This window comes from Perca flavescens, chromosome 8 (assembly GCF_004354835.1).
Source record: "Perca flavescens isolate YP-PL-M2 chromosome 8, PFLA_1.0, whole genome shotgun sequence".
NCBI lineage: Eukaryota > Metazoa > Chordata > Actinopteri > Perciformes > Percidae > Perca > Perca flavescens.
The window spans coordinates 19,516,264-19,537,055 of record NC_041338.1 but is presented as its reverse complement, the minus strand read 5'-3'; the positions used below and the strand labels follow the sequence as shown (position 1 = coordinate 19,537,055).

Below are 20,792 nucleotides of genomic sequence, written 5' to 3'. Positions count from 1 at the left end.
AAGAAACCAAAGGTGATCAGCCGTGCCCAGTTGATTACAAGTTTTAATCAAAGATGTTATGTATTCTACCTTAAAATAGTGGAATACATAATGCAAAATAGCAATGCTGAGAAACAAGAAAACATTTCACAGCAAAACAAAATGGAATGATGACAAATGCCACCTTTTTAAAAAGTTTGGGTAATATATACAGTACCACATACACAGTACAGTAAATGTGTTGTCCATTTTGTTGTGTGTGTAAATGTGTTGTTTAGGTCATATACAGTGGATGAAATAAACTGCAGTGAAGATTGTTCCCCATTATTATGTTTAGTTTTAAGAAAACCTCCAAGTCGATTCAAGATTTCCACCCTAGATGATCCATGTAAAAAATGTTTTAGGTTGTGCAAGAAATTGTTTTTATCTTGTTGATATTTTATTGGTTTCCCTTGGCATATTCAAGTGTGCCAACTCAAAATGCTGATGGACAGCCTGCTCTTTGTACCCGCCAAAGAATCTGCCATGCACTTACAGAAGTGCAAATTTCAGCTGGCTAAAAGCCTTTTCTCCTGAAATGTCTGTCAGTTGTTATTCACACACCACAATAATCGGTCACCTTCATCAACAAAACAATGTTGCTTTTCCCCCTTTTAACTTACATAAACATCTCATTTATGCTTCTAAGTCAAAAGCACTTTACTTTCAGTTGCTTGTGCATTTTTAATCAAACACGACGTCCTTTTTCCGGGAAACATTTATTCGATCAAGAGACAGGATCGTTTCTTTCCATAAACAGGTCAGTTAAATATTAACAAATTTACAGTCATGAGGAATGTAATAAAAAAAACAAAAACAAACCAACAATGATCGCCTTTAAAAAACCCAACCTAGGGATCCCACCCAGGATAATGTCGACCACAGTGGCGCTGGAACAAGACTCAAACCCATTTCCAGCTCCATTGTTACATGCTCTTCTATTCAGTGCTTCACAGTTCATCTTTGTCCGATTTTGTCTGTAAGAAAACAAAATTAAATGTTTAGTTATGAAGAAACAGCCATAAGAACAAAATACTCCCAATTTCTTTACTTCACATCCTTAAAAAAAAAAAAAAAAAAAAAAAAAAAAAAAAAAAAAAAGGTATGAAAAGTTATTTTTTTACATTAATATGCGTTCCCCCAGCCTGCCTATGGTCCCCCAGTGGCTAGAAATGGTGATAGGTGTAAACCGAGCCCTGGGTATCCTGCTCTGCCTTTGAGAAAATGAAGCTCAGATGGGCCAATCTGGAATCTTGCTCCTTATGGAGGTCATAAGGAGCAAGATTACCTCCCCTTTCTCTGCTCTGCCCACCCAGAGAATTTGGCCCACCCATCATGGCTTTCAAACGAGCAAAGTTGGTCAAGGCCACACCCCCACACCTTGCCCTCCCTCTCTCCTCCTCAGTAGCTACAGACACAGAAATGGCACACACTAAGGAAAGCTCATTGTGGGACTGGCTCTAGTGGCTGTATTCTGCATCAAGGCTGAATTATGGGAAAGAGACTTCAGATACAGTATTAGGGAAACACTAAGGTCTATATAAAAGCACCATGTCATGGGACCTTTAAAGCAACACTATGTAACTTTTAGCCCTACAGGTTGTCTCATTGGAACTACAACTCCCGCTACCTGACACAAGTTGTAGTTCCAATGAGACAACCTGTAGGGGGACGTTCCCCCTACAGGTTGTCTCATTGGAACTACAGCTGCAGCTTAAAGTTATAAAGTGTTGCTTTAAGATGCCACAGCATATTAAGTCCTCTTACCGTTTCTTCATCTTCATCATCTACAATTTCCTCTTTATCTTCAGAGTCGTCCTCTGCTGGCTCCTCCTCTGGCTCTTCTGGCTCCTCCTCTGGCTCTTCTTCAATCTGTAGAATAGTTCATCAGTTTTAACACAACAGCCCCACAATCTTTATCCATCACTGAGCTGACTTAAAATGACCCAACTGGGCAACCAGAAGCAGGTAGAGAAGCCTAAAAGTTGAGGTAGAGAAGACTAAAACTTTGCTATACAAGTGTTTCCAAAGTAATATAGAATGTGGCAGGTGGCATCAACTTGCCTGTTCGTCCAGGGGTACATTCATGCTGAGTCGGAGCATGCGCTCTATCCTCTGTCCATAAGCCTTTGTGTCTGCAAGTTGGTAGCCTGAGCGCAGCGTGGCCGTCTCAAACAGAACCACAGCCAGATCTGACGCAGTCTGGTCCTCACTGTCTTCCTGAGGACATAAAAAAATAAAATGATCAATTTGCTCAGATTGGTCAATTTTATGTCAAAATAAATGCTGCACTGAAACTAATTTACACAAGTTAATTGGTTGGATCATCAAAATAGAAAATGATATCACTAAACAGAATAACTGTGTTACCATGTTAGACATGCAGCTATGAAAAACTATGTGGATGTACTATATTGATGTGAATAACCTAACATTTTTCTTTTTGGTAGACAACTTTCAAAAGGCAAGTCCAGCGCCCCTTTATACAAGTACTAAGTTATTTTATAGAATTGCACAATATGGAATCATTAAAATAGTACAAAGATAGTAGAAGTGACAGTGGAGAGACTTACGTTGACTCTGTTAAGCATCTGCTTGATGAGAGGATGTTTTGGGTTGATTTCTAATGTTTTCTTCTGGCTGGCGTAATAGCTGAAGGACAGAGGAATTACCATGTAAGCTCAGTAAACAGGCAGGCCACAGCATGTCATACAGTTGCATTTTACAACTGTGACAATACGCATCAACATTGCTGAAAAGCACAGGGTCATTACTCACTTTGTGGAAATGTCTTTTCCTGTCTGGTAAGCCTGTGCCTTCATGATCCTCTCCATGTTTCCTGACCAGCCGTACTGGCTGGCAACCAAAGCGCAGGGTGAGTTGGTTAGCCTCTGAGAGAGGATGGCCTTCTCAATCTGTGGGAAGGACAGCATCATATTAAAAATCACGTGACGATGGAATAACAGACATAACTCAGCAGCTGCAGCCATGTTTAATCACGTCTGTGGCTGTTGTTTATTTTCTATGTCATGAATATTACAAAAATAATTCACTACCTTGTCCTTCAGGGCCTTGTCCTTCAGCCATGTGGTGAGAGGTTCATACTCCTTCTCCAGGGCCTCCCTCTTCTCCTTGGTCTTGTCACTCTCGTCAAATTTAACACCCTCTTTTGCAACGTTCTGGAAGCGTTTTCCATCAAACTCGGGCAGTGCCTGGATGCAGTACTCATCCACAGGCTCGGTCAGGTAGATCACCTCATAGCCCTTCTTCAGCAGCCTCTCCACAAAGGGAGAAGACTCAGCCTGCAGAGGAAAAAAAAAAAAAAAAAAAAAAAAATAAATATTAGGACAAATGATCAAAGCCAGGTGATTACATTTGATTTTACTTGAAGTGCTTGGTTTATTTGGAGCAAGTGTAATTCCAACATTCCTTGTTTACACTGCGATTTACATAACTGAGCATTTTAATCTGACCAAACAACATACATGTATACAAATACATCCACTCACCTCCTTCCTGCTGGTACCAGCCATGAAGTAGATCTTGTCCTGCTTCTCCTTCATGCGCTCCACATACTGCTCCAGGCTGGCCACAGTTGTTTCGCTGTTGGAGGTCTGGAAGCGCAGCAGCTTGGCCAGACGGGTCCTGTTGGAGTGATCCTCAATGACACCCAGCTTGATGTTGGTTCCAAACTCCTTCCAGAACTTATCGTTGTAATGCTCCTCGGCAATCTTCTTGATCATGTCCAAAGTCTTGCGCACCAGCTTCTTGCGGATAACCTGAACAGAGGGGAGATGAGCTTTACATCTTTTGTCACTTTCCCCTTGGATTTAGTTTGATATTCCTTATTCCTAACCCTCTTTATTTTATTGATTTTTTTACTTTGCCATCTCTTCCCCTTTCTTCTTCCAGTAAAGCACTTTCTGACTTTTTATAATTTGCTATACAAATAAGGTTCCTTTCCTGCTTGATATCAATAGTCTTTTTGCATCTACTTACAAAGCATTTAAAGACCACATACATTATCATATAGAGTTTCCCATACATTGATCCATTTGTGGCAGCACACCACAGTATCAACTTTTTTTTTTACCATTTAAAAATGGGTTAAAAAAAAACAAAAACAAACTAAGAGCCGTGTTCAGCACACTGATTCACTCAGCTCCTACTTGCCCTGCTCAATCTCTCTCTAACACATTGACAAAAGACCCATCAGGTATTAGTAAACATGTAGGATCTAAGCTAGTAAGGATAGCTACAAGTTAACGTTACGCCCAGTCAGTACACGTATGCCATCACTATAATCAATGAAACTGGCTACACCAAGCGATTGCGCCATGCTGATCCGCTCTAAAAAAGGGAGATAGTCGAGGCTAGTGCGCTGTACATACATTTAGTTGCTAGCGTGCAAACACACTCACTCCCCCGCAGAGACCATAGGTGTAGGTGTGTGTGTTGAAAAGCAAGGTGAGCAGATTAAAGTAGTCTGTGAGTACTAACTAAAAGGTGGAGAATTAAGTAGAATTAAAGTGGTGAAATAAGAAACCTTCTAGAAATAAGCCCCTTTCAAACTGCCTTTTCAAGCTGTTGTGCCTTTAAGCCACCTCGCCGTCTGTGTAAAGTTAGACACGTTTGCTTGGTTCTGTGTTATAAAACAAAGCTGGCCTCAGCCTACATGGGGAGCACGCTCTTACTGGGTAAGCATGAGGTCTCCCCAGGATAATGTATTTTTAAAAGACAAATATACCCCTGTACCACGATTACACCATTATTCTGTGGGAAATTGGTATTTAGATGGAGTTTTATTAATGTTAGATGGGAAACTCACCTTAAGCAGTTTATGTTGCTGCAGAGTCTCTCTGGACACATTCAGAGGAAGGTCATCAGAGTCGACCTAGCAAAATAAATCTCTATTAATCAGTGCATATGCTATCACGGAAAACACCTAACAGTTCATATTAGCACATGATTGTCTCAAGCAGAGTTAAAAAAAAAAAAAAATCACTCACCACTCCCTTGACAAAGTTCAGGTACTTGGGCATCATGTCGTTGAAGTCATCTGTGATGAAAACTCTCCTCACAAACAGCTGTGATAGAAAGACAGAAACCAAGTTGAGGGTTTTCCTGAATTCCATAAGCACAATCCCTTAAAATTACTGAAGTCTGCTGGAGGAAAATACCTTAATGTAGTCGTTCTTCTTGGAGCCATACTCATCAAACAGGCCGCGGGGGGCTGCGGTGGGCACGAACAGGATGGACTTGAAGGTAACCTCACCCTCAGCCGTGAAATGGATGTGGGCCAGAGGGTCTTCACTGTCCTGGTAGCAGAAAACATATTTTAAATGAATCAAATTAAACACGTTGAGCCCACAAGGAAAACACAAAATCTACAAGCGCTACTGTTTAGGTGCCTACCTTAGAGAATGTCTTGTAGAAAGCGTTGTACTCATCCTCCTCAACCTCCTTCGCTGGTCTCTGCCAGATGGGCTTGATATCATTCATCAGTTCCCAGTCCCACACAGTCTTCTCAACCTACAACAAGACAGGACATTTTCAAAAATCACCCTTCTTTGTAAAACAATTAGAGCAAATTATTTATGTATTAAAATGACCAAATGAATTAGCATCAGCTCAGGCTATAGCATAATCAAATATGTTTTACTGCCTCCATATAAAAATCATAATAAAAAAAAAAAAAAAAAAAAAGATATAGTTCTAAGTCCAAATGATGTAAGAAATACATTTGTCAACATCTTTCAAAGCTTGAAATGTTTAATACATAACTTAAGAAAAATAAATAGATATCACAATACCAATATCGCCCACCCCTTTATGAACCTACCTTCTTTGTCTTAGGCTTCTCTTTGTCCTCCTCCTCTTCTTCCTCTACCTCAGCCTCCTCTTCAGCGGCCTCTTTCTCTGGTTCCTCCGCTGTCTCAGCATCTTCCTCGATGGGCTCCTCAACTGTCTCAGTCTGGGATGTTGACAGGAAGAAATCATGTAAGGGCCATTCGTTTACTTCCACATTTTGTCAGTTTTATAACATAACTGTGCTGGGAACAAGTGTGTCAGAGTGTGGGAGTAAATGTTTCAAGTAATCACCTTGCTGGCCCAAACGTAGATGGGGAAGTTGATGAACTGAGAGTATTTCTTGACGAGGTTCTTGATGGTCTCCAACTCCAGATAATCTGATGCCTCCTCTTTCAGGACAAGTCTGAGGTTAGGAAAAGATGGAGAGGATTGCATTTCACAGTCAATATATTGAGAGGTGTAAAGAGTGATATAACCAACAGCAGTTGATCATAAAGTTAAAAGTAGCTAAAATTGCTATAGGTTATTTTAAGATAATTAAAAACGAAATGTAAACCCACGTGATGGTGGATCCCCTTCCCAGTGTGTTCCCACGGGGGTCCTCAATAACAGAGAAACTGCTAGAGTCCGACTCCCAGATGTGCTGGGTGTCATTGTTGTGTTTGGATGTCACAATGACTTTGTCGGCAATAAGGAAAGCAGAGTAGAAACCCACGCCAAACTGGCCAATCAGCTCAGAGGTTGACTGTTCCTCAGCCTGTACATCTGTCATCTTGTTGAGGAACTCACTAGTGCCGGACTTGGCAATGGTGCCCAAGTTCTTCACCAGCTCCTCTTTGGTCATTCCAATACCAGTGTCAGTGATGTGGAGCATGTTCTTCTCCTTATCAGACTGGAAATAGAAAAAAAACACAAAAAAAAAAAGTTACAGTTACAGACAGAGCAAGGACCACTAACATTATCAAGAAGGACTGCAACATACAGTAAGTATACTTATTGTGCATACTTTTATTTTGATGGTCAGCTCCTCATTGGAGGCCATTGCATCCTCATTGGTCAGAGACATCAAGCGGATCTTATCTAGAGCATCTGAGGCGTTGGAAATCAGCTCCCTAAGGAAGATCTGAAACGGATACAAAAATCATTTGATATACCACCATAAGGTTGACACAATAATCCTGTTCAGTCTGATTCCAACCAGCAGACACACCGTGTCACCCCCTCCCCCAGATTTCAAACAGTGAGTGACATCAGATGACAGAGAGCCACTGGTGTGACGTTAAGTTACCCAGTTATTATTATATTATATATTTATTATTGAGGTGGTAGTTTGCAATGGTGGACTTTAATGTATTGAGGTGGTTTTAATAATATGCCCAACCCATTTCCAAACATGTGGGGGAAAAGAATATTACAGATAGAAACACAATTCAATATACCCCTAACTAGGACATCAATTATAAAGATATCATTGAATTAACACCTCTCTGATACAAGGAAATCCACCGAAATCAGTTTGCAAGTCTGGCGATTGTACATAAAGATGCCATTTGTTCCTGCTTACCTCCTTGTTCTTGTAGAGGGAGTTGATAATCAGCTTCATCATACGACTGACTTCAGCCTGAAAGACATGTTTTTCTGACTTGTCTCGGATTTCCTTGATCTGAGCTGCATTCAATCCATCCAGCTGGATAGCCTCCTCCTCTCTGGGGACAGACCGATGCACACACAGACAGGTGAGAACAGGGAGGTGCACAACAACAAATCATAGCTGCCAACAAACAACATGCAAATCTGTTCTCCCCTCTAGGGATCTGCATCTTTAGTTAAAAGGCACACAAGATTCCCTTGTCTTAATGAGGGATGTGCAGTAAACTTTGCAAAGCCTTGCCGAAGCCACTACAATTCATGGGTTGCTATGAGCATTTGTGTGCACAAGCTTGATCATGTTGACCTTGTACTGTTAACTCTAGGTGTAGTCGACCTTTCCTCATAGGGACAACCACATTTCACTCAACATGCATATTCTGAAAAGATTTGAAGTGACACTTACCTCTGCACCACCTCATCATCTGTTCTGGAGCCATCTCTGCTTTTACCTAAGTCCTCTTCTACTGCCCCATCGATGTCAAGTTCATCCTCTGCCTTTACATCAGCTGCCAAGGGACAAAAAGTTGTTGGTTTGAAAAGAATATTAATTACAAATTACTGCAGGTGTATCTGGAGAAATATTCTGTACATTTCACACACAGAACATTTCATTTAGAATGAAGCTCTGCAAAGGCGTTATAGAAATCACCAAATAAGTAAGGCGCAATGTTAAACAGGCTGGCTATTTCTTAGCCAGAATATGGATTTATATGTATACAACAGCAACGACTTTAATGTGGATGTTAGCTAGCATCAAAAAACGTTACCATACATGGTGTTTCTACTAGAAACGTCTGGAAAGGCGATAACAATAACGGATACTAGCGTTGTTACAAGAAACGTGTTGAACCCAAGTCAGCCATGCTGTCTCTCATTAACAAAGAGAACATTAAGCTATATAACTATAAATATATGAAAACTAACATTATTAATGAATGAGCTAAAAAGAAGCACAAACGCAAGTTAACGCTAGCTTACTGGCTAATGTTAGCCAAAATGTTGGGTAATAAAAAGTGAGACGATACATCAAAATCTTTCCGTTAACGTTACTCACCAAAGGCAAAGAGTGCGAAAAGAAGACCTATCACCCAGACTCGTTTCATTTTGAGTTAACGTTATTGCTCGACTGCCGATGTGCAGCTCCTGAAACAAAAGCTGGGAGTTAAGTGCACGCAGCACTGCCTTAACAAGAGAGACTGACAAGCTACCTCTTCCACCTAAAGAGCCCACTCTACTAAACCCGTGACAACCGACCAATGGCTGCGCACCACGCACAACCTTTGACCAATCACAGCCGAGTCTCCTGTACATGTTGTCCAATCAGATTCGTCAACATAAGTCAATACCCGAAAATCGTGGCTGGACACCATTGGCCAAGAATGAATAATCAGCACATCACTTCCTAAAATTTACTTATGGGGAAAAAAATCTTTGTCAACACGTTAGTTAAACTTTGATTTTCTTATGCAATGTCACAGCCTCTGAAGCTGTATGATAATGATTATTATATTGACATTGACATTATTTGTCACTGACTGTAGTATTATGTCTGTTTCAGTCTATATTAGCCAAATTTATATAATGCGTTTACGTATATGTATATGGTATAGTATTTAGACTTTCTGGAATGCATTCCCATTCAAAGTGTGGATTAATTGTACTTAGATATCTGCAGCAATGGAAGCACTCACTAATGATGACTACACATTATCTGCACCACTGATCTCTGTCCACAAGGTGTCGCTTTTAGTGAGATGATGGCAAACCGTTTTTATTAAAGTTTTTTTTTTACAAATACACACTGAACAATTTGTTAAAACTGAGATTGTGTCATACTGGAATCACTAATGGTTGGATGAATATGTGTGTAACATTATCATACAAATATGCACATGATTATGCTGCTTGCTCGTAAAAGTCTTGTCTGATGGGTGTGTACCACGGTTGTGTGAGTATAGGATAAGGTTAGAGGTGCTAAATAGCAGTTATAGTTACAGTTACAGTACAGTGTGTGTGTGTGTGTGTGTGTGTGTGTGTGTGTGTGTGTGTGTGTGTGTGTGTGTGTGTGTGTGTGTGCGTGCGTGCGTGCGTGCGTGCGTGCGTGTGTGTGTGTGTGTGTGTGTGTGTGTGAGCGTTATTGGCCCTTTGATAACACTATTGAAACCAGTGCTTACATCTATGGTTTTATGCACTTTGATGCACTAAATGGTTTTAACAAAGCATAATATTTTTCCAAAAGAAACCCAAACCCTTAAATATGGAAGCCAATTTCAAGATTAAGTCATAAAGTCTATGTCAAACTTATAAAATAGTCAACGGTTTGTTATAAATTTTTTACTTATCAAAACAAAAGTGATACTAGGTCACTTTGAACTTTAAAAGTCAAACCTATGTGATATTAAGATAATTAGAGCTATTCCTCTCTAAATAACCTAGATTATGAGCTAGAATCTCATAATTCTTTTTAATTTCTGTCAGATATAAATCTTTTTTATATATTAGATGCTAGAAATAACAATAGATTAGAACGAGGCATCTCATAAGTGTGCCAAAAAAACTAATAGATGTCCTAGCATCTGTCATAATTTTGCTTTAAAAAAGTCTAACATTTGATTAATTATCTCATTATTAGGACTAAGTATTCATAATTTTGATTTAGTCATGAGATACTAACTCATAATGCAGACGTTCTAAGTCAAACCTATGAGATTCAGTCAGAATGGCATTTTAGGCCTTTATAGGACAGCTTAGACATGAAGGGGGAGAGGGGGGAGGACATGCAGCAAAGGGCCGCAGGTCGGAATTAAACCTGCAGCCGCTGCGGCGAGGACTGAGCCTCTGTACATGGGGCCCACGCTGGTGAGCTATCCAGGCACCCAGAATGATGATGTATTTCCTAACAGTTTATCTATTTTCTTCTTCTTCTTATTATTATTATATATATTATTTCTAGGCTTCCATAAGTTTAATTATTTCTGAAATAATTTTCTTTTTTAAAATATCCAGAGAAACCCTGCTGGCCGGTGCTTTACAGCAATAATAATAATAATAATAATAATAATAATAATAATAATAATAATAATAATAATAATAATAATAACAATAATAATAATAATAATAAATTATATTTGTATAGCACCTTTCATAGAAAAAAGGCAGCACAAAGTGATTTAATACAGTAGCTCTGTATAATGGGTCCTTTCCTGGGTTAATGCATATTTAATGTATCTGGTACATAGGCTGTAAATATGATAGGCCTATTACATAATTCAATTATATCACAATATTTACATGTCTATGATCTGGTAACATATCGCTGCTGTTTGGTGGACAGTAGGAAGCAACTGAACTCCACACAAGTCTTATAATCAATACATCCTTGCTCCAGACGCACCAGCCTCTGATTCGCTGGTTGGCTGGCTGGGGCTTGTCAAACGCGGAAGTGACGTAAATAGCAGGACACTGGTATTTATTTACAGACGAGCGCGGCGTCAACTGCATGCATTCGTCTGTGAAAGTCCCCCGCGACGCTGGGCTGCCACCCTAAAGATTAGAGTCATGGCGCCCTTGTCTTTGCCCCTGTCTCTTCTGAAGCACAAGAACTGTCTGCAGAAGGCGAATATTTTCTGTAATGTATTACAGACTTTACACCACCGGCCATTCACACCTCGCTTATGGAAACGGAATTTTGGTGCTTTAGCCCATGGAGTCGGTCAATTCCTGTCACAAGAACCCAGAGCTAAAAGCTACGCAGCATCTGTTTGTAGTAGCTCTTCAGACGGTCAGGACATGCCAGAGAGGCTGTGGTCTGTTTACAATGAGACCAAAAGGCAGACTGAAGGTATGGACACTGGTAAAACAGCAGCATTCCATTAATCTATAACCCTGTTATGACTAATGTTTCCAGCAGACTAATGCACCGACCAGTTCTACAGCCTCACATTTAGCAGCATTTCAAACAAAAACGCGCCCTGAACATACCGTGGGCTTGATACATTGTAGCTATAGCCTATGATACTTTATACACCTGTAAAATATAATGCAACTTAAGATTTACCTCCAATATCTTATTATTATGTAGGGATCAACCGATACTGTTTTTTCAAGGCCAATACCGATTATTAGTAGTTAATGAAAGCGATAACCGATATTTTGAACCGATATGCATTTACAGTGAAAATAAAAATATTTAAGTCAAAATTAAGATTTTTGGAATGTTACAAACTCCAACACAAAACTTTGTTTAAATGCTATAAACAAGTATTTAATAAATTAGAAACTTTCAACATAAAACACGGTAAAAGATAAACTGATAATCCTGGATTATGCATATTTAATGCATGCATCTGGTAACATTTTGCATCTGTTTAGTGGATAGCAGGAAGAGACTGAACTCTAGACGCATCATAAGTTCAGACACCATGAATACGTAATTATTAGAAAGCGGTGGTACTGAGAAATAAGTAACAGTATTTGCAAAATATCTAATGTGCAGGTACTCCATATCGTTGTATACTGGCATTATTCAGAAACCAAATCAAAAGCCTTTATCCACCACTTTCAAGACAGTTGTACTTCTGTCCTAAGATATGTCATATCAACAAATAATGTTACCAGATGCAAGGAAACAGCAAAATAACCTCGTTCTTCCCTCTTAGGTTTGATCCCAGCCATTTCTGCCAACTCAGTTAACCCCGACACCATTTTTGCAAACAATGAGATGAGCCTGCGGGACACAGAGATCTATGGCTTCGACTATGACTACACCCTGGCGTTCTACTCCAGGAACCTCCACACCCTCATCTTCAACATAGCACGGGACATTCTCATCACTAACCACAGGGTGTGTGAACAGTGTGACCCTTTAAAACCTGGCAATTGAAACTTATTTTTTCCCTAGATACAGACAGGATCATTCTTCTTGGCTGTAATTGATTCTTAAAATAATTGAACTACACACAAAACATAAAAATAAGATCAGTATCCCACTAGAAAAATAGTCTCACTGTGCCATCGAGCGAGACATTTAACCGAAACATTTTGAGTAGAGCTGCTAAGAGAGTAGAAACACGATGCAGGTAGAAATTTGTGTTTATGGCTGAATGGGTTGGAAGGAAAGCCTACTTTATATATCTCTCGAGGGGAAATTCACACACTTACAAAAAGAGGACCTATGGAGAGATGTCAGAGCAAGGGGGCTGTCTCATAGGATGGCACCCTGCGCATTTGGGGGTTTAGTGCCTTGCTCAACCTTGGTAGTGCCCAGGAGGCAAACTGGCACCTCTGAAAGCTACCAGTCCACACTACATACTTCGGAGTGGGATTTGAACTGGTGGTTTCCAAGCCAAGTCACTACAGACTGAGCTACTGCCACCCCAAGTAGTACTTTGATAGTATAATCACCACACATTTAAGGCTGAAACTGGGCTACTTTTACCTACATAGGTGGATCTGGGCCTTGTGGTGTACTCCATTGCAATCCAATTGTTTAATGATTCAGTAGATCCCTAACCCTAATGCCCTGTTTTGTTGTCACTGCAAATCTTATACCAATTTTTGATTTTCTTTTATATTAGTATCCAGAGGGTCTGCTAAATTATGAGTATATTCCTAATTTTGCTGTCAGAGGACTTCACTATGACGTTCAGAAGGTGAGAAGGTCTTTCCTTATCTAACTCAAAAACTAACAGTTTTATATTTTAGGCTTATTGCTTATTCATGATCATTTTTGTCGACATATTTAATGACTTAAAACAGGCACTGCTGATGAAGATAGATGCTTTTCACTACATCCAGTTGGGAACTGTATACAGGTATATGTGCACTGTGTTACTTCTCACATCAGGGTAGTGGATAATAAGTAATACACTGAGAACACTATGCTTTTCTCATCAGGCTATAGATTTAGACAGTTAAAGGCAATCATTCAACATTTCAGACTACACATCTTACAGCTTTTCTGGAGTTTATCATCACTTTTAGGAAGTTGCACATGCTACACATTACATTAGTATTAATTCTATTAATGTCAAAGGATTTGATATTTAATGTTTCTTCTACAGGGGTCTTCATCCAGTTCCTGATGAGGAAGTAATTGCCATGTATGACGGTTGTCATGTACCCCTGGAGAACATGAGCGACTTCTATGGCAAGGTAATGATCATTTCCTATCTTATCTATGACAAGATGGACGCTACAGAAATAAAAACAACAGAATATAATGATGTTTATCACTGTCCTGCAGAGTTCCCATGGCCACACCATGAAACAGTTCATGGACATATTCTCCCTGCCTGAGATGAGCCTCTTGTCCTGTGTCAATGACTTCTTCATGAGGCACAATATCGACTATGAGCCAGTGCATCTTTACAAAGACGTAAAGGTGAAATATCTTATTATTTGTCTACCGTCTTTGATCAGTGCTTTGGGAAACTTGGCATACAATATTTGCAAAATCTGACAAGTTGATTCAGCATTCAGCAGCACTCACTCATGATTGTATCACCAAGGGGTCAATGTGTGTAGAGACATTAAATCCAGCCACATGTACATGCATGTTAATGTATTTACATGTTTGCAGTGTGCTGTGATGCTCAAGCCATTTGATCCCATCTTAATTTTAGCTCTGAAAACGGTGTCTAATTTTAGTTGAGTAAGCCCGCCTCCAGCCATCTGCGTCTGTTCTCTGGTGGCTCTGTTGCGTCAAAGGGAGAGGGGAGAGAAATCAGTGCTGCGTCTCCCTTTGGGGGCAGCTGTCATGCTGGTCCTGTCTATTCTGTGTAACACTGTAGTGTGTTTGACAGATCACTGTCATTAAAAAGCCCTCACACTCGCTCTTACGCTCTTATTTCCATTAGTGCCTCTTACATGTTTTCAGGGACACCCCGCTAAATTTTTTTTTCCTGCCGAGCCTGATTTATTATTCAGCATTAACCCTGTTTTTTTGAGTACATCAAATACTCTTTGTATATGATAAACTTCCTTTAAATGTGCGACTTTGAAAGGGAGAGTCTATTTACTCTTTCACTGATTCAAAAGCACAGATTACACTTTTGAAAATGTGGTGGAAACTTACTCACTGTGTCACCAAAGTAACTAAACTTGAGGGTCTGCTTTCTTCATACTGAATTTGTATTCAGAGATGCACTTTCTTTGTGCTTCCAAGTCAACAGTTTATATACAGAGAAAAGTGTTGCTACTGGAGCTGAATGCTAACATCGTGTCACTGAAGTCATGACTTCCTGGCTGAGGACTGTTTACTATTTCCTCTTCACAGGAAGCCATTAGAGATGTTCACGTCAAGGGCATTATGTACCGAGCCGTGGAGGCAGATATTGGTAATGTTCTTTGATTTATATTACTTTGTTTGAGATAAAAGCAATTATACTTAGTTGTTGCCAAGACATAAACAATTAATTTAGAAATAGTGAGGATGTGATATAATAATATATAATATAATAAAAAACTGTTTTGTCTGTGCAAATTAAATCAGCAGCACCCACCTTTCACCCTCTCTCTGTTTTGCCATTTCCCAGAGAAATACATTTGCTATGGTGAGCAAAGCCACGCTGTGCTGAAGAAGCTGTCAGAGCATGGAAAAAAGATGTTCCTCATTACCAACAGCCCATTTGACTTTGTGTAAGTGTGAGCAAACAGAGCGCAAGTAGTTGTTGCTGTGATTAATAAAACATGTCTTTTATCAGTGTACTAATATTAAATGGGTGCTACTGTATAATGCCTCAACTTCCACACATCAAAAGGCTTTCCATCTGCAAGTATTTGTCATTCAAGTCATTGACCATGACCCTTTTTTGAAGTCAGGCTTGACTGTACAAAATGACTTGCTATGCATATCCAACCTAAAAAGGCTTCCCAGAACTCAAAAACATTAAACCTGTGTCCTTTTTACCAATGCAATGTTTCAACCTTGACGTCCTCCCGGATCCATATTGGTACTAACATAGTATGAGATGGTTATTTTATTGCTGGTGAATTGCTGAGCCCTCAAGTCTTTTTTTATAGTACCTTTCTTATGAGCTTTAAAATGTTGCTGACTATGCGGTCCTATCACAAATCAAGGCCTAAAATGCCCAAATAAATTCATCTTAACATTTTTTTTGCTGACAGTGTGAATCTTTGTCCTTCTCAGGGACCGAGGAATGAACTACATTGTAGGGAAGGACTGGCAGGACCTGTTTGATGTTGTGATCGTTCAGGCCGACAAACCTGGTTTCTTTAATGACAGGAGAAAGTAAGTACATCTCTGGCTTATACTACGTCCATGCTGTGCCTCTTTTATCCCACTAGGGGCCTCACTGGGCCACACTGCCAGCAGTTACCAGTGTAGTGTATGTTTGTTTGGGAGCTGCCAATATTGGCTAAGATGTGTCTTGTGTATTTTTCCCTAGACCTTTCAGGCGAGTGACAGACAAAGGTGCGTTGCTGTGGGACAGGATTCACAAGTTGGAAAAAGGAAAGATCTACAAACAGGTGTTGTGCCATTCATGCCAGTTTAAAATTCCTGAAAAATGTCTCCTGAATACACCTTATAAAATACATGTTTCATTATTTTTTAAACATGTGTTTGATCTCTATAGGGAAACCTTTACGAGTTCCTGAGACTCACAGGCTGGACAGGATCCAAAGTGCTCTACTTTGGTGATCACATCTACAGTGACTTGGCAGTAAGGACTCATAACTACACAAAACACAGTTTTATGAACGATTGGAGGGAAACCCTGCTTTGATCATGCCCGATTTAAGATATGTGTGTTTTTCCTGAATTTAAAGTGTTGACGCTAATCTTCATATGCAACAGTCTAAATCTTAATGTTCTGTTAGAAGAAGCACATAAGGCGATGCTGAGTAAATGATTGAAAACAAAGATACTTAAATAACTGGGTTGAGGATGTAATTCTTCATGCATTAAACCACAGTTACTGTAGCTCTGCATTGTTTGGTTGACAGGCATTTTAGTTAGTGTCTTGTAATATTGACACCTATCAAATCTACAGCAGTGATACACTGCACCTTTTTTTACCTTTTTATACCTAGCAACCTGCCAACCGCTGCCCCTCAAACTAGCATTAGTTGTTTTTACAATGAGTTATGACTTAGATATATGCATGTGTCTGATCAACTGTACATTATGGTAATTAAATACAGATGCCTTGCTGGTGTCAGGCAGCCAGCTGTCAAACATGTCAACTTGTTTATTTAGAAAAATGGAACATGGCGTTTGTGGTTTAACTGCAGCTTACAGTCAGCCTCTCTGGCTGTAGGATGAGATTGTTACTGCAAGTGGCCATGGACAGAAGCATCTCTGAGTTACTAAGGACTTAAGGGGAGGAAGGGATGGAGCAGTATTTTATTTCTGCTTTATGCAGTTTTATTAAAGAAACCCCAAAATAATTCTCACTTTCCTGGATCCATTTTAGCACAGTTTGTCAATGGCCCGTCTTACATACTTCCTACTTACTGATACAAGGCTTAACTAACCTGGGCTCGTAGAACAACAAAACACAGCTACTAAAGGCTAAACAATTTTTTTTGTTAGTATTTACAAAAGTTGTGGTGTTGTGTCTAGGGCTGTAACGGTAGTTATTTTCTTACCGCGGTGAAGAAGCAACATATCACTGCAGTATGGCGGTTAACCGCAACCCACAAGAGTAGCGTAAGTTAGAGCGAGAATGGCAGGGTGCCTTAAGTGAGTGATATCAGTGCCCGTGTGGTCACGCAAGGAGAGCGAGCAGTGACAGAGAGTAGCGTATGAGTGCCACTGTGAGGAAAAGAGAGAGGAAAAAGAGATAGCAAAGTTGATGTAAAGTGAGTTAAAAGTGAACAATAAAACAACAAGCTAGAGCTTCTCAAGACATGGAGGCTTTATTTATTGTCAATACTACCGGTAAAGTGGATGGCATTACCCTCGAAAAAACCTCAGCTTAAACCTTACAACATACGTTGCAGCCATAGACTGTAAAGATTGCAGCACAGTGTTTCCATTTCAGTCTTTACTGAGTTTTGCTGCCATTTAGGGCCACAATGTTTTCTCTCATCTCCGTTGATCCATTCCACAGACAGTTCAGAAAGTTCTTTTGTCAATAAAGTAAAATATAAATAAAATTGTCTGCCGACAATGCCAAGTGCAGCCTGTCTAGCAGCTGAGCAGACAGAGAGCAGAGAGGGTGAGTTCGCAGTTCGCTGACTTGTTGCTCTCTCTACCAATATAAACCACTCTGTTTTAGGCTACGAAACGTGCATGTAGGCTGAAATTCAACCGTTCTGTTTTATCGGGATAAAGCTATAAACAGAAGGAAACTCCACTAGCTGCTAGGCTAATGTGTGGTGATGACGGTGACGAGCTCAGACCCGCGGTAGGCGTCACGTGACCGCGGTATTGCGGTAATGCGGTAACCGTCCCAGCCGTAGTACTTTGGCACTAACTACATTCACTAACACACTTCCGTTTTACAAGGTTTCCGCAGGGTCTTTAAAAAGCCTAAAAAAAAAAAAGTCTACAATTTCCAAATAAAAATGTTAGGCCTTAAAAAATCTTAAATTTGTATTGTGTAGGTCTTAAATCATTTTCAACAGGTCTTAATTTTCCTACGCTACCTCCAATGCTCATTGAAATGTTCCCGCAGCACTTTTAGAATGTTTTTTTTTTTTCTGTGGGGTTGAAGTTTTTTCTCTCGCTAGTTCAAATACCAGTAGAAATGAGACCAACATGCAGTTTATTTTGCAGCCAATCTAGATACCAGTCCTATAATGCCAACAAGAAAATCTGGGAATTGTTTCAGACAATGTTTCTGGAATCTTTTTATGTCTGTTTGAGGTCTTACATTTTATTAATCACGGGCTTAAAAAGTCTTAAATTTGACTTGATGAAACCTGTAGAAAACCTGGTTTTAATTATTGCTGTTTGCACTGGTACAGCATTTACTTGAGCTTTAGGCACATAACTGCAACCAATTTCAATAAAAAAAAATCATCTTATTAGTACAACAGCATTGATTGTGTTGCATTTCTAAATACATCCAAGTAAGCAACACTAGGCCTAGTGTGACTGTGAAGTCATATAGATCTAGTGTGGCATTGCAGTTGTGCTGCTGACATGCTGTTTGCTACATGGCTGGTATATATAAGGTTTATTTTTATAGCTGTCTCAACAGGTAATCATAAATGAATGACAGTGGTATAATAGCAACAATACACTCAAATTCAGGCTGTATTGTATGATATGTACTTTAAGCCTCCAACTCCAGTGTATTGTTTGTAGCACTCCCTTTTTATTGCTTAATTCCTGCATGTAAAAACATGATTCAGACACTATCACAAACAGGTAAATTCCTACATTTTTGACAATTCTGGTCCTTTGTGTTGTAGGATCTAACGCTGAAACATGGCTGGAGGACAGGCGCCATCATCCCTGAGCTGAGAAAGGAGATCAAGATCATGAACACAGAGCAGTACGTGCACATGATGGCCTGGTTACAGGCACTGACTGGACTTATCGAACAGATGCAGGTCAGGAGACTCCTAAAGACGTTTGTGTTTTTCCCTTTTTGCCTCTATCCTCAATCGGTGTGCTTAACTTCTTTGCACTGCTCCCAAACAGGTACATAGGGATCCAGCATCTCAAGCTGTCGTTGAGGAGTGGATCAGAGAAAGAGAAGCCATGAGGTAATGGAGATCATTACTTAAGCAATCAAGAGCAGCTTTGATCATTTATTGAGATCTTGTAGAACTGATCGAACTGTATCTTGATGGTATGAATGTTTTCATGGCAGGTCACAGACAAAGGACATCTTCAACTCTCAATTTGGGAGTCTGTTCCGGACGTACCACAACCCCACATACTTCTCACGCCGACTCTCACGCTTTGCTGACATCTACATGGCCTCCATCAGCTGCCTGCTCAACTATGACTTCCAGCACACCTTTTTCCCTCGCCGTACTCCCCTGCAGCACGAGTCCCCCTTCTGGCCTGAACACAGTCCTGCTGGTATTCGCGTCCCCTCACAGCTCAGCAGGACCAAAGCAGAGTCCGATTAGAAAGAGAGAGAGAGGAAGACAAGGTTAAAAAATAAAGACTAGGATTGGATAATCTAAATTGCTGATTTAATTAGTATTTGTTAGGTTTTAAGATATGGCATTTTAGAAGATGCATGCCACATTTTAAGATATGTACAAACTGGTAATGTTTATTAAGCTTAAAACTACTCCTCTCCTCTCAAAGAATTCAGTCCTAAAGAGGACCAGTAGATTTAGTGCTTTTTAAGCAAAATGACACTTGACCGAAAGAGCATTTTGACCTTTTAATTTAAAACATGGACACCTTGTATTTTATATTTTTAATCACAAAGAATTTGAATCATTGAATGCACTGATTGTTGCTAAAGTATGCAAAAATGCTGCATGCTGCACAGTCTAAAGAATAGGGGGCAGTCACACATCATGTCTATCATGGATCTTGTATGAATTGTACAAGATTATCGTTGCTTTTTCTGTCATTTGCATCTGTAAAACAATAAGAGACTGTCAGTAAAATGGGAATACTCAGATGTGACATTTACATTACAAACTATGTTGCCTTAATGTATTTTTCACATTACTCCAATGCATATATTTTTGTAGTAGTCTAATGTAATATATGGTAATCTAGCTTTTTTAAATTTTGCATCTTAGTTATTTTCATTTTGAGCTGTACAATGTGATACACACTGCACATTTATGTTCTAAGATCTTTGTACCTCTGAACCAGATCCACACAACGCAGCCTCTATATGTCTTATTTTAGCACATGAGAAATGTCCGTTTGTCAGCAAAAAATAGAGCATCGTTGCTATATTTAGCATTTAGCAACTGTTGCTATTTGACTTTCATGGGTTTGACACTTCTGCAGAAAATGCATGAAATGTTTTCACAAGTGCTGGAACGAAGACTTGAGATGAATATATTTGATGTTTAATCTGAAAAAAGGGAATTCTTAAATACCAGTGGCCAAAACCTCATGGTTTATTTGCATTTCTGTAGTAGTTAGTAAATATGTGTTGAAGTGTGTTCTTATTTCGCTATTTATTAAAATAGAAATGCTTTATGATCTGAGCCAAGTGCTTATATCATGAATTTAAAGCAAATTCATATGGTTGGATAATTGTTATGTAATAAGATTTAATTAGCAGGTACTGTACTGTTTATTGAATGTGTAACTATTTGCATACTACGCTATTTTTTCCTTTTCTGTCAGCTGTATTTAAACAACAAAAGGAAGAAACATTTTATAATTTGAAAATTAGTTTTCAGGACTAATT

The 20,792-nt window shown here is 39.5% G+C and overlaps 2 protein-coding genes across 2 annotated transcripts; one reads left to right on the top strand and one right to left on the bottom strand.

Moving 5' to 3' along the window:
• Positions 1-718: 718 nt before the first annotated feature.
• Positions 719-8,706, bottom strand: hsp90b1 (heat shock protein 90, beta (grp94), member 1). Its single transcript, XM_028584352.1, has 18 exons — positions 8,534-8,706; positions 7,883-7,985; positions 7,394-7,535; positions 6,836-6,952; positions 6,390-6,721; positions 6,121-6,232; positions 5,861-5,992; positions 5,434-5,550; positions 5,199-5,336; positions 5,028-5,105; positions 4,847-4,912; positions 3,528-3,797; positions 3,075-3,320; positions 2,797-2,933; positions 2,592-2,670; positions 2,083-2,238; positions 1,786-1,890; positions 719-995 (listed from the first exon to the last, which is right to left on the bottom strand). The coding sequence occupies exons 1-18, from the start codon at positions 8,580-8,582 to the stop codon at positions 969-971; spliced, it is 2,406 nt and encodes an 801-aa protein (XP_028440153.1). The 5' UTR covers positions 8,583-8,706; the 3' UTR covers positions 719-968.
• Positions 8,707-10,965: 2,259 nt separating this feature from the next.
• On the top strand, positions 10,966-20,586 carry nt5dc3 (5'-nucleotidase domain containing 3). The gene is made up of 14 exons (XM_028585359.1): positions 10,966-11,320; positions 12,138-12,322; positions 13,056-13,130; positions 13,237-13,292; positions 13,542-13,632; positions 13,724-13,861; positions 14,756-14,816; positions 15,015-15,117; positions 15,629-15,730; positions 15,888-15,969; positions 16,077-16,163; positions 18,865-19,005; positions 19,097-19,161; positions 19,269-20,586. Exons 1-14 carry the CDS (start codon positions 11,038-11,040, stop codon positions 19,531-19,533), a joined length of 1,734 nt encoding a protein of 577 aa, XP_028441160.1. The 5' UTR covers positions 10,966-11,037; the 3' UTR covers positions 19,534-20,586.
• Positions 20,587-20,792: the final 206 nt, after the last annotated feature.

What these genes read in the sequence shown, in the direction of transcription:
- hsp90b1 (XM_028584352.1), bottom strand. Translation starts at nt 8,582, where the DNA reads ATGAAACGAGTCTGGGTGATAGGTCTTCTTTTCGCACTCTTTGCCTTT. An exon ending in TTTCGCACTCTTTGCCTTTG is followed by an intron (nt 7,986 to 8,533) that starts GTGAGTAACGTT and finishes GTCCCTTGGCAG; the next exon opens with CTGATGTAAAGGCAGAGGAT. An exon ending in TCTACAAGACATTCTCTAAG is followed by an intron (nt 5,337 to 5,433) that starts GTAGGCACCTAA and finishes TTCTGCTACCAG; the next exon opens with GACAGTGAAGACCCTCTGGC.
- nt5dc3 (XM_028585359.1), top strand. Translation starts at nt 11,038, where the DNA reads ATGGCGCCCTTGTCTTTGCCCCTGTCTCTTCTGAAGCACAAGAACTGT. An exon ending in TTCTCATCACTAACCACAGG is followed by an intron (nt 12,323 to 13,055) that starts GTGTGTGAACAG and finishes CTTTTATATTAG; the next exon opens with TATCCAGAGGGTCTGCTAAA. An exon ending in ACATCTACAGTGACTTGGCA is followed by an intron (nt 16,164 to 18,864) that starts GTAAGGACTCAT and finishes TTTGTGTTGTAG; the next exon opens with GATCTAACGCTGAAACATGG.